Source organism: Cherax quadricarinatus, chromosome 51 (assembly GCF_038502225.1).
Source record: "Cherax quadricarinatus isolate ZL_2023a chromosome 51, ASM3850222v1, whole genome shotgun sequence".
In the NCBI taxonomy this organism is placed as follows: domain Eukaryota; kingdom Metazoa; phylum Arthropoda; class Malacostraca; order Decapoda; family Parastacidae; genus Cherax; species Cherax quadricarinatus.
In genome coordinates, this window is record NC_091342.1 from 19,708,602 (window position 1) to 19,722,811 (window position 14,210).

Here is a 14,210-nt window from a genome sequence, read left to right on the forward strand (position 1 = left end):
CTTGTAGACTACCACAATGACTAGGTTTTGGTTCTCGACCTTTACTGCTAAAACTTCCACTACATCATTTGAGGCATTAAGCAGTTCTGTGTAAACAAGTGACTCTGCAATGTACAGGCCAACCCCCCCCCCTTTTTTTGCCTGTTCACTCTTTCATATCTGTATAGGTTGTAACCTGGGATCCATATTTCGTTGTCTAAGTGATCCTTTATGTGGGTCTCAGTGAAAGCCGCGAACATTGCCTTTGCCTCTGCAAGCAGTCCACGGATGAAAGGTATTTTGTTGTTTGTTGCTGGCTTTAGACCCTGTATATTTGCAAAGAAGAATGTCATCGGACTGGTGGTATTGTTGGTACTGGGGGATGATTTTTTTTCCGGCATTAGTATCTGTATCTGTTGGTTAGGAGTGGAGGCCATCGACTGTGGTTCCACTCCAGAAATGACTGGATTTGGTGTACAATTTCTGCCATTTCCTGCCAGTTTTTTTTCTTTCCTGGCACTAAAAAACCTCTCCCTCTTGAGTGGCTGTGGCTACCCAGGTTTTCCCATGGCCTGGATGTTTTGTATCTTTTTGTCCCCTTTAGATGGTGTGCCTGGCAATTTAAGTTATAGCACAGTCTTTCCTGTACTGAAGAGGTACACATTTCAGGGTGAAAAAGCTTACAGGAAGGGAGTTTGCATTTTCCTGTTGTCATATGGGCACGGCATTTTCTAGGGTGGTCATAGTTGCACGTCCCATCTGTTTTTCCAGATTTCCCATGTCTGCAGATACCAAGTGCATAGTATGTGCACAGGCTTGGTTTCCGTTTGCCTTGGGTTTCTGTGACTGTATTCCCTGTTGGTGCATGTTTACCTGTCTTATTCCTATCTTCCCTAGCACCAACAATGGAGCTCCCACCAGTTGTTTTTGGTAATATATCCTCACTATTGCTAGTGGAGTCCTCTTGTTTGCTATTTCCTGTTGTATTTCTTGTTTGCAATATTGGTTTTATCTTATCTTTGACTACACTTGTTTCCCCACTACGGCTCCTGTCCCCTATGAGGTCATTTATATGCATTCCTTCCTGCGTATAATTCCCGACTACCTGGACAAAATCTCCAGCTTCACCATTACTGTCTCCCAGGACAGCACCTCCAGCTTCACCATTACTGTCTCGCAGGACAGCATCTCCAACTTCACCATTACTGTCTCCCAGGACAGCATCTCCAGCTTCACCATTACTGTCTCCCAGGACAGCACCTCCAGCTTCACCATTTCTGTCTCCCAGGACAGCACCTCCAGCTTCACCATGAGAGAGCCATGAGAGAGCCACAAAATTTGATTAACACAAGCCTATCCGATGTTATCCTGACGCCAAATGACTTCGAACAGGCGATAAATGACATGCCCATGCACTCTGCCCCAGGGCCAGACTCATGGAACTCTGTGTTCATCAAGAACTGCAAGAAGCCCCTATCACGAGCCTTTTCCATCCTATGGAGAGGGAGCATGGACACGGGGGTCGTCCCACAGTTACTAAAAACAACAGACATAGCCCCACTCCACAAAGGGGGCAGTAAAGCAACAGCAAAGAACTACAGACCAATAGCACTAACATCCCATATCATAAAAATCTTTGAAAGGGTCCTAAGAAGCAAGATCACCACGCATCTAGAAACCCATCAGTTACACAACCCAGGGCAACATGGGTTTAGAACAGGTCGCTCCTGTCTGTCTCAACTATTGGACCACTACGACAAGGTCCTAAATGCACTAGAAGACAAAAAGAATGCAGATGTAATATATACAGACTTTGCAAAAGCCTTCGACAAGTGTGACCATGGCGTAATAGCGCACAAAATGCGTGCTAAAGGAATAACAGGAAAAGTCGGTCGATGGATCTATAATTTCCTCACTAACAGAACACAGAGAGTAGTCGTCAACAGAGTAAAGTCCGAGGCAGCTACGGTGAAAAGCTCTGTTCCACAAAGCACAGTACTCGCTCCCATCTTGTTCCTCATCCTTATATCCGACATAGACAAGGATGTCAGCCACAGCACCGTGTCTTCCTTTGCAGATGACACCCGAATCTGCATGACAGTGTCTTCCATTGCAGACACTGCAAAGCTCCAGGCAGACATCAACCAAATCTTTCAGTGGGCTGCAGAAAACAATATGAAGTTCAACGATGAGAAATTTCAATTACTCAGATATGGTAAACATGAGGAAATTAAATCTTCATCAGAGTACAAAACAAATTCTGGCCACAAAATAGAGCGAAACACCAACGTCAAAGACCTGGGAGTGATCATGTCGGAGGATCTCACCTTCAAGGACCATAACATTGTATCAATCGCATCTGCTAGAAAAATGACAGGATGGATAATGAGAACCTTCAAAACTAGGGAGGCCAAGCCCATGATGACACTCTTCAGGTCACTTGTTCTATCTAGGCTGGAATATTGCTGCACACTAACAGCACCTTTCAAGGCAGGTGAAATTGCCGACCTAGAAAATGTACAGAGAACTTTCACGGCGCGCATAACGGAGATAAAACACCTCAATTATTGGGAGCGCTTGAGGTTCCTAAACCTGTATTCCCTGGAACGCAGGAGGGAGAGATACATGATTATATACACCTGGAAAATCCTAGAGGGACTAGTACCGAACTTGCACACGAAAATCACTCACTACGAAAGCAAAAGACTTGGCAGACGATGCACCATCCCCCCAATGAAAAGCAGGGGTGTCACTAGCACGTTAAGAGACCATACAATAAGTGTCAGGGGCCCGAGACTGTTCAACTGCCTCCCAGCACACATAAGGGGGATTACCAACAGACCCCTGGCAGTCTTCAAGCTGGCACTGGACAAGCACCTAAAGTCAGTTCCGGATCAGCCGGGCTGTAGCTCGTATGTTGGTTTGCGTGCAGCCAGCAGCAACAGCCTGGTTGATCAGCCTCTGATCCACCAGGAGGCCTGGTCTCAGACCGGGCCGCGGGGGCGTTGACCCCCGGAACTCTCTCCAGGTAAACTCCAGGTAATGTCTCCCAGGACAGCACGTCCAGCTTCACCATTACTGTCTCCCAGGACAGCACTATCAGCCCCACATTTACTGACTACCAGGACATCACCTCGAGCCTTACAGTTTCTGACTACATGGCCAGTATCAAGGGCAATACCATTCAGCCCAGACTTTTTATGTTCCCATCTGTTGTAGAAAGCTTCCAGGTTGTCTATGAAAGCAGCTTTGATGTTATCCTCTTTTAATACCCTTGTGATTTTAGTCCACAGATTTATCTCTTTTGGGCATACCCAAAAACACTTCCCTGTTTTAATACTGCTTGTAGCTAGTTGTATTGTGTCTTTCAATAAAAAAAAAAAAACTGAGGTGTTTTATCTCCGTTGTGCGTGCCGTGAAGGTTCTCTGTACATTTTCTTGGTCAGTAATTTTACCTGCCTTGGAAGGTGCTGTTAGTGTGCAGCAATCTTCTAGCCTAGATAGAACAAGCGACCTGAAGAGTGTCATCATGGGCTTGGCATCCCAAGTTTTAAAGGTTCTCATTATCCATCCTGTCATTTTTCTAGCAGATACGATTGATACAATGTTATGGTCCTTGAAGGTGAGATCCTCTGACATAATCACTCCCAGGTCTTTTACATAAGTTTTTCGCTCTATTGTGTGGATGAAATTTGTTTAATAATCTGTGGATTGGTGAACAAAACCATCAACAGACATTAGGATACAACTTAATGCATCCTACTTGGCTTCAAGTGGTTGTGATTTAAGCTCTTGCTAGGGGTGGGGGAAAGGAGGTATAGTGATCTGGAATGGGGTAATTTCCCTGTCTGATGACATGTGTTAGGTAAACATAGTTAACACTTCCTCTAACTTCGTAAAATGTAACCGCGCAATGCATCTCAAACTGGTTAGAAAAATAGGCCTATACAAATCATGAAGGTAAGAAAACTTAGTTATTGTTTTACATTTATAAATTGTCAAACTTATCAGCGTAGCCGCAGAATGCTGCTCTACTAATTTTGTTAATAAAAAACTAAATATAGCATACCAGATATTCTAAAATTTACATTGTGTACTCATGTCGGTGACCAAATAAAAAAAAAGTCAGTGGATTATCAATTTCTGTGGCCCAAGGCACGGTACAACTATTAATTAGCCATGATCTAGAAGTATTTCCCTTCATGTCGTTTAATTTTTAATTTTATTTGTCTCTGTCTCATTTCTGTCTTGATTCTTCTGTTATATCTTATTTGCAGCTATTCAGTCAGCGTTATTAACGTAACTAAATATTTTAGTGGTGAAAAGATCCTCGGTTCAATTTTAAATTAGATTATTTGAGGCAAGTAAATTTCCAATATTATTTCTAGAAGAAAAATATTTTTATAATAATTAGTTGTATATAAGTTTAAATTAAGGAGGAAAGAAAATTGCCAGTTATAAAATTCTTTCGTGAATAATATATCATCTCGAATGTTTGTCCGCGCGTCCCAAATGGCGGCTTTTGTTGTGGAGGCCTCGGCTACGATGTAGTATTGCTGTAAAGTTTTTTGCTTATTGTGCAGTATGCTTGTGACGTTCAACGGCGGACTGCAAATTTCCCATTGATTAAAATATCAGAGAAGCACGTGGTATAATGGAATCCGACTTCCCTTGTAAGTATACAAGCAGTTTGTGAAATTTGTGTTCGCTTTTACTAGCGGTAAGATCTCGACTACGTCATCGACCTTGGAAATGGCGGACACGTTCGTCCTGATCCGATTTCGTGACTGTTGGATTAAAAAGCTGATCAATTAATCACAAACGGGTCTTCACTAAGCATCTTTTATGGCAGTTTTAATATTGTGGAGCAGTATCTATCCCGCGGTAATGTGTTGCGGGGTAAGGCGTCGCTCCATAGGGGTTCTGTAGCAGAGTTTGCATTTGCATTGCAGTAGAATGACTTGGTGGCGTCGCCATTGTGATACGAGGCTGCCTCCCGACACCCGCTCGAGGCTTCCCTTACCTCGGCCGACACTCACCGTAATCGATACATTCGGACAAGCCAAGTCAAATGTCCGAGTTACTTGACATGTTCGTCTGAACTAGTGTCTACCAGGCACTCTCCTCGCTCTTATTACACGCTACAAACGTCTGTAATAAAAAAAATAACAATGTTGATAATGATTACAGTGAGAGTCACTGACATAACTCCATCGGCTCACACATGGTATCCTTTACCAACAATTATGTTAAGAGGAGAGTGCACCACTACGACATTTGTGAAAAGGACAGTGTGAGTTCATGTATTGACGAAACTCGCATCCTTCAATGAATTTTCATTGATGCCGGTGAGAGGGAGGGGGCTCTTGATCCTAGGAATTGAACCTGACTGACTGTTTCTTTTCTTGGATCGAATCCAATTTACTCTTATTTCCCGGTGCTATGTGACCTACGGGTTAAGAGCTCCCAATGAATGTAAGCATGACAGCTCCAAATAAGTGGTGTTTACAAAATAAAAGTTATTTCTGCAATTATCTTACCTTCACACTTTACATATCTCTTTATTGATGAATATTGTCTGAAGTCCCGGTAGTAATACCTCATCATAAGATCCCCTCAAGGAAGATTCCTTGATGAAGGAATCTGTTCATATTGAATCTGATCTTAATGCCTTCCATTTCCCCAAGTGGTGTATGACTCCGGTGGGTTGAGGTTTCATGAATTTAATAAAAATCTTATGACCCTTGTACGATTAGCGCTTTTTTATTATAATAATAATAAAAATAATTTTAGTTCAAATGGAACAGTCGGATTACACTTTTTTTTTTTTTAGGTTTTCCTAGGAAATTTACAAAATGTATGATAATTGTACTTATGTGTACCTGTAACTAAGTAACTTATTTGCTTACTTAATCCAAGGAAGGGGATTTATACTGCCATTAGATCGAACCTAGATTCCTTTCATTCCCCAAGCACTACATGATCATTGGGTTTTTAGATTTCTAATTAAAAAAAAAAAGCGTGAGTATCCTCTCCAAGTTAGGTTCCTTGATGCTGATGTGAAGCTCTTGATCCAAGGAATTGGACCTAATCCACCTTTCCTTGGAACAAAAGTGATTGCTGTTTTCCTCCAAGGACCCCAATGTAAATATCACTTGGGGGGGGGGTTTATTATCACACCGGCCGATTCCCACCAAGGCAGGGTGGCCCGAAAAAGAAAAACTTTCACCATCATTCACTCCATCACTGTCTTGCCAGAAGGGTGCTTTACACTACAGTTTTTAAACTGCAACATTAACACCCCTCCTTCAGAGTGCAGGCACTGTACTTCCCATCTCCAGGACTCAAGTCCGGCCTGCCGGTTTCCCTGAATCCCTTCATAAATGTTACTTTGCTCACACTCCAACAGCACGTCAAGTATTAAAAACCATTTGTCTCCATTCACTCCTATCAAACACGCTCACGCATGCCTGCTGGAAGTCCAAGCCCCTCGCACACAAAACCTCCTTTACCCCCTCCCTCCAACCCTTCCTAGGCCGACCCCTACCCCGCCTTCCTTCCACTACAGACTGATACACTCTTGAAGTCATTCTGTTTCGCTCCATTCTCTCTACATGTCCGAACCACCTCAACAACCCTTCCTCAGCCCTCTGGACAACAGTTTTGGTAATCCCGCACCTCCTCCTAACTTCCAAACTACGAATTCTCTGCATTATATTCACACCACACATTGCCCTCAGACATGACATCTCCACTGCCTCCAGCCTTCTCCTCGCTGCAACATTCATCACCCACGCTTCACACCCATATAAGAGCGTTGGTAAAACTATACTCTCATACATTCCCCTCTTTGCCTCCAAGGACAAAGTTCTTTGTCTCCACAGACTCCTAAGTGCACCACTCACTCTTTTTCCCTCATCAATTCTATGATTCACCTCATCTTTCATAGACCCATCCGCTGACACGTCCACTCCCAAATATCTGAATACGTTCACCTCCTCCATACTCTCTCCCTCCAATCTGATATTCAATCTTTCATCACCTAATCTTTTTGTTATCCTCATAACCTTACTCTTTCCTGTATTCACCTTTAATTTTCTTCTTTTGCACACCCTACCAAATTCATCCACCAATCTCTGCAACTTCTCTTCAGAATCTCCCAAGAGCACAGTGTCATCAGCAAAGAGCAGCTGTGACAACTCCCACTTTGTGTGTGATTCTTTATCTTTTAACTCCACGCCTCTTGCCAAGACCCTCGCATTTACTTCTCTTACAACCCCATCTATAAATATATTAAACAACCACGGTGACATCACACATCCTTGTCTAAGGCCTACTTTTACTGGGAAAAAATTTCCCTCTTTCCTACATACTCTAACTTGAGCCTCACTATCCTCGTAAAAACTCTTCACTGCTTTCAGTAACCTACCTCCTACACCATACACTTGCAACATCTGCCACATTGCCCCCCTATCCACCCTGTCATACGCCTTTTCCAAATCCATAAATGCCACAAAGACCTCTTTAGCCTTATCTAAATACTGTTCACTTATATGTTTCACTGTAAACACCTGGTCCACACACCCCCTACCTTTCCTAAAGCCTCCTTGTTCATCTGCTATCCTATTCTCCGTCTTACTCTTAATTCTTTCAATTATAACTCTACCATACACTTTACCAGGTACACTCAACAGACTTATCCCCCTATAATTTTTGCACTCTCTTTTATCCCCTTTGCCTTTATACAAAGGAACTATGCATGCTCTCTGCCAATCCCTAGGTACCTTACCCTCTTCCATACATTTATTAAATAATTGCACCAACCACTCCAAAACTATATCCCCACCTGCTTTTAACATTTCTATCTTTATCCCATCAATCCCGGCTGCCTTACCCCCTTTCATTTTACCTACTGCCTCACGAACTTCCCCCACACTCACAACTGGCTCTTCCTCACTCCTACAAGATGTTATTCCTCCTTGCCCTATACACGAAATCACAGCTTCCCTATCTTCATCAACATTTAACAATTCCTCAAAATATTCCCTCCATCTTCCCAATACCTCTAACTCTCCATTTAATAACTCTCCTCTCCTATTTTTAACTGACAAATCCATTTGTTCTCTAGGCTTTCTTAACTTGTTAATCTCACTCCAAAACTTTTTCTTATTTTCAACAAAATTTGTTGATAACATCTCACCCACTCTCTCATTTGCTCTCTTTTTACATTGCTTCACCACTCTCTTAACTTCTCTCTTTTTCTCCATATACTCTTCCCTCCTTGCATCACTTCTACTTTGTAAAAACTTCTCATATGCTAACTTTTTCTCCCTTACTACTCTCTTTACATCATCATTCCACCAATCGCTCCTCTTCCCTCCTGCACCCACTTTCCTGTAACCACAAACTTCTGCTGAACACTCTAACACTACATTTTTAAACCTACCCCATACCTCTTCGACCCCATTGCCTATGCTCTCATTAGCCCATCTATCCTCCAATAGCTGTTTATATCTTACCCTAACTGCCTCCTCTTTTAGTTTATAAACCTTCACCTCTCTCTTCCCTGATGCTTCTATTCTCCTTGTATCCCATCTACCTTTTACTCTCAGTGTAGCTACAACTAGAAAGTGATCTGATATATCTGTGGCCCCTCTATAAACATGTACATCCTGAAGTCTACTCAACAGTCTTTTATCTACCAATACATAATCCAACAAACTACTGTCATTTCGCCCTACATCATATCGTGTATACTTATTTATCCTCTTTTTCTTAAAATATGTATTACCTATAACTAAACCCCTTTCTATACAAAGTTCAATCAAAGGGCTCCCATTATCATTTACACCTGGCACCCCAAACTTACCTACCACACCCTCTCTAAAAGTTTCTCCTACTTTAGCATTCAAGTCCCCTACCACAATTACTCTCTCACTTGGGGGGGGGTTATCCTAGGTAATTTACACATGTATGACAATTGTACTTATGTGTACATGTGTCTAAAAGTTAGTTACTCCAGGCACTGTATGCCCCATGCGTTTAGTGAGGCCCCCATGAATATAATAGTTCCAAGTTAATTGTCTTCGGATTATTAATCCAGAGGGCTAATAACCTGGGATAACCCAATAAAGTCAGGATTCTGTTGAGGATTGCCTGTGCTAGTACTTTTTCTAGTTTTTGCTATTTCATTTCTTGTATTTGTGTAGTGTCCCATTTCCCAGTACAGTACCAAGACAAAATACACTTATGTGCCTCTACTCATCTTTCCAGCACAGCTCAGTTTAGCACTTCCCTGTAAATATAATTCCTTTAAGGAATGCTGGGTTATCCTAGGTAATTTGCACATATATTACTATGTATGATTATACTTATGTGTATTAGGTCATATTACTGGGAACAGTTGAAGACCCTGTATTTATATTCCCTTGAACACAGGCGAGGAAGATACTTGATAATATACACTTGGAAAATCCTTGAGGGATTAGTACCAAACTTGCACACAAAAATCACCCCCCACGAAAGAAAAAGATTCGACAGGAGATGCAACATTCCCCCATTGAAAAGCAGGGGTGCCATGAGTACACTAAGAGACAACGCAATAAGTGTCAGGGGCCCAAGACTGTTCAACTGCCTCCCAGCATACGTAAGGGGGATTACCAGTAGACCCCTGTCTGTCTTCAAGGAGGTGCTGGACAGGCAACTCGCTGTATGACCCTAGTAGGTTTAGCGCTTCCTTTTGATTATAATAATAATAATGGACAGGCTGTAGTTCATATGTCGGTTTACGTGCAGCCAGTAGTAACAGCCTGGTTGATCAGACCCTTATCCACCACGAGGCCTGGTTTCATACCAGGCAGCAGGGGTGTTGACCCCTGGAACCCTCTTCAGGTGTCCAGGTATGGGTGAACATAGAAACATCCTAATGTTTTCCAGTTATACTGGGGATCAACCCCTGGACCTCAGTTGTGTGAGCTGAGTGTGCTAGCAATCAAGCTACTAGATACCTGATTGATTTCCATTCCTCTAGGCACAATATGGCCCCCTTGGATTTAGTGTTCCCCATGAATGTAGTGCATAAGTGTTTGCAATAAAACTAATGTATGTACATTGGCTTCATATCAAGAGGGATATAGTATAATTAATGAGTCCTAAGGTTATACTTTATATATTTTTTGTAAGGCTTCACTTAAAATGCTCAGTTCTGGTCTCCATATTACAGAATGGACGTAAATGCACTTTAGAGAAGGATAACAAAGTTGATCCCATCTATCAGAAACTCTTTCCTCTGAAGATAGTCTAAAGCCACTGATTTTGCATTATCTAGAAAAACTGTGTCCCCTTTATTGATTCTGTATGTATAAAAAATATGCTAAAAATATTCAACCAATACAGAGCTCTAAGGAGTGGATTCAGGTTTGCTCAGTTGATAGTATCCTCAGCTCACACACTCAGGGATCAGTCCTGGCACAGATGACACACATGTACGTATTTCTTTACATCAGGTGTACAATACAATAAAAGTTTATTTCAACATAATACATTGTTTATACAGAAATGTGTGATACTTGAGAGCATGTTGAATGGTGACCTCCACGGCTTGGCTGGCAAAGCTCTTGCTTCACACACGAGGACCTGGGTTCGATTCCCAGCGGGTAGAAACATTTTGACGCGTTTCCTTACACCTGTTGTCCTGTTCACCTAGCAGCAAATAGGTACCTAGGTGTTAGTCGACTAGTGTGGGTTGCATCCTGGGGGACAAAATTGAGGAACCCTCAATGGAAATAAGACAAACAGTCCTTGACGATGCACCGCCTTTCTTGGGTTATCCTGGGTGGCTAACCCTCCGGGGTTAAAAATTTGAATGAAATCTTATCTTGAAAACCCATAGTTATGCAGAGCATGTCATGCAAGCCTAACTTAAGACTAAGATAGTATTGTACATGATATTAGAAATAATTTTTGGGTTAAAATGTAGTAAGTTTATAGGTACTATTTTGAACATTAGATGACATTCATTTCAAGATCTCAAGTTTAATTCAGTACAAAAAGCATGAAAAAATAATTTTTGTTACAATCTAGTAAGGTTGTAGATACAATTTTGTACAAGACGTGACAGGACATTCTAATTATGAACTCGAATTCTCAAAGCAGCGACTATATGCATGCCCATTTCACCTGTGCAGGGGGTGATCCATGGTCCCTTAGTGTGTGATTGGGTATAAATTGGACCTACCTAGCATTGATCAGTGGGCCTGCTGCAGTGTTCCACTGTTTTTATGCACATGGGAGTTTGGTGTTTGTGTGATTTACTCATAATTTTTTGGTAAGATTGTCAGGACATTGTTTTTCCCCCTAAATCTCTGTTAATTGTTCTTTATAGGGATTATGATTGAATTTTGCAAGTGTTGGTAAACATTTGTCAAGAAATGTGGAATTTCCAAAGTATATTGGAATGTATCCCTGTGTTTTATGTTATATTGGGTTTACTTTATGCAATTTCACCTCATGCACCATGGGCCAGGAATGCATCTATCGCTTTATGCAAGGGACACTGATGAATATGTTCCTTTTACATGTCTTTCAAAACTCTTCTACCATCCTCTTCATTTTTTCTTCCAAGTCTCCTAGGTGTTGAATGACTTCCATGGATTTGACATTTTTTTGCTATTAGAATAATAATAATAAAATAACTTTCCATATAATAATAAGATAATCTCCCAGATAAGAGAGCTGTGAATATCATTTGCGAAATCTCTCATATGTCATGTTTCTTATACAGTGGACCCCCGGTTAACGATATTTTTTCACTCCAGAAGTATGTTCAGGTGCCAGTACTGACCGAATTTGTTCCCATAAGAAATATTGTGAAGTAGATTAGTCCATTTCAGACCCCCAAACTTACACGTACAAACGCACTTACTTAAATACACTTACATAATTGGTCGCATTCGGAGGTAATCGTTATGCGGGGGTCCACTGTACTGTGTTTCAGGAACACACCTTGTAAGCTTAACTGACATTTACATACCTGTGGCTCAATTGGCTACGTACTCATTTCACACACTGAGTGTCCATGGTTCAATCCCTGGCGTGGGTGGAAATATTGGGTATGTTTCCTTACACCTGCTGTCCCTGTTCACCTACCAGTAAAATGGGAACCTGGGTGATAGTTGACTGGTGTGGGTCGCATTCTGGGAACAAAATTGGCCTAATTTGTCTGGAATGCTTTGCATAACAAGGGGGCTTTCTATATATGTAGTACCGATGCCATCGATGTCATCTAAGCCTGTATACATTGTACATGTACTTTTAGAAAAAAGATTATTATTATAGTGTGGGTCAAGTCTTGGGGGACAAGATGAAAAGACCTTAATGGAAATAAGACAGACAGTCCTCGATGATGCACTGACTCTTTTTTTGGTTATCCTAGGTGCTAACCCTCCAGGTTAAATATCTGAACAAATCTTGTTTTAAGACTCCTAAAATCCCATGAAATGCTCATTTATGTACAGTAGTATTGAAACCATAATGAACCCACATTGAAATGAGCCACATCTATCCTAGTGTTATGAAACCTCGATTTATAATTGAAGTGCCACTGTGTTATACTGTATTTTAGAATTTAGTAATTCACCAAAATCCTTGTATTTTTTATTGCTCGTTTTGTTTATTTGTCAGCTGTTAGTATTCTAAATGCAGTAGAACCCCTTTATTCAATGATTGGGTATCCATGGTTTCAGTTATCCACAGTTTACTGTGGCTCGAAAATATTATTATTATTATTATCACACTGGCCGATTCCCACCAAGGCAGGGTGGCCTGAAAAAGAAAAACTTTCACCATCATTCACTCCATCACTGTCTTGCCAGAAGGGTGCTTTACACTACAGTTTTTAAACTGCAACATAAACACCCCTCCTTCAGAGTGCAGGCACTGTACTTCCCATCTCCAGGACTCGGTCTGGCCTGCCGGTTTCCCTGAATCCCTTCATAAATGTTACTTTGCTCACACTCCAACAGCACGTCAAGTATTAAAAACCATTTGTCTCCATTCACTCCTATCAAACACGCTCACGCATGCCTGCTGAAAGTCCAAGCCCCTCGCACACAAAACCTCCTTTACCCCCTCCCTCCAACCTTTCCTAGGCCGACCCCTACCCCGCCTTCCTTCCACTACAGACTGATACACTCTTGAAGTCATTCTGTTTCGCTCCATTCTCTCTACATGTCCGAACCACCTCAACAACCCTTCCTCAGCCCTCTGGACAACAGTTTTGGTAATCCCGCACCTCCTCCTAACTTCCAAACTACGAATTCTCTGCATTATATTCACACCACACATTGCCCTCAGACATGACATCTCCACTGCCTCCAGCCTTCTCCTCGCTGCAACATTCATCACCCATGCTTCACACCCATATAAGAGCGTTGGTAAAACTATACTCTCATACATCCCCCTCTTTGCCTCCAAGGACAAAGTTATTTGTCTCCACAGACTCCTAAGTGCACCACTCACCCTTTTCCCCTCATCACTTCTATGATTCACCTCATCTTTCATAGACCCATCTGCTGACATGTCCACTCCCAAATGTCTGAGTACATTCACCTCCTCCATACTCTCTCCCTCCAATCTGATATCCAATCTTTCATCACCTAATCTTTTTGTTATCCTCATAACCTTACTCTTTCCTGTATTCACTTTTAATTTTCTTCTTTTGCATACCCTACCAAATTCATCCATCAATCTCTGCAACTTCTCTTCAGAATCTCCCAAGAGCACAGTGTCATCAGCAAAGAGCAACTGTGACAACTCCCACTTTATGTGTGATTCTTTATCTTTTAACTCCACGCCTCTTGCCAAGACCCTCACATTTATTTCTCTTACACCCCCATCTATAAATATATTAAACAACCATGGTGACATCACACATCCTTGTCTAAGGCCTACTTTTACTGGGAAATAATTTCCCTCTTTCCTACATACTCTAACTTGAGCCTCACTATCCTCGTAAAAACTCTTCACTGCTTTCAGTAACCTACCTCCTACATCATACACCTGCAACATCTGCCAAATTGCCCCCCTATCCACCCTGTCATATGCCTTTTCCAATTCCATAAATGCCACAAAGACCTCTTTAGCCTTATCTAAATACTGTTCACTTATATGTTTCACTATAAACACTTGGTCCACACACCCCCTACCTTTCCTAAAGCCTCCTTGTTCATCTG

General features: G+C 41.7%; 1 protein-coding gene across 3 annotated transcripts in view; it reads left to right on the forward strand.

The window, feature by feature from the left end:
* Window positions 1-4,431: 4,431 nt before the first annotated feature.
* LOC128694629 (uncharacterized) overlaps window positions 4,432-14,210 on the forward strand; it is a 316,265-nt gene continuing 306,486 nt past the window's right edge. Inside the window, exon 1 of one of the 3 annotated variants that reach the window (XM_070095923.1) lies at window positions 4,432-4,652. In XM_070095923.1, the coding sequence (XP_069952024.1) occupies window positions 4,634-4,652 (19 nt within the window). In that variant the 5' untranslated portion in view covers window positions 4,432-4,633. The remainder of the gene's footprint in view (window positions 4,653-14,210) is intronic. The other 2 variants (XM_070095924.1, XM_070095926.1) reach the window with 2 other exon arrangements.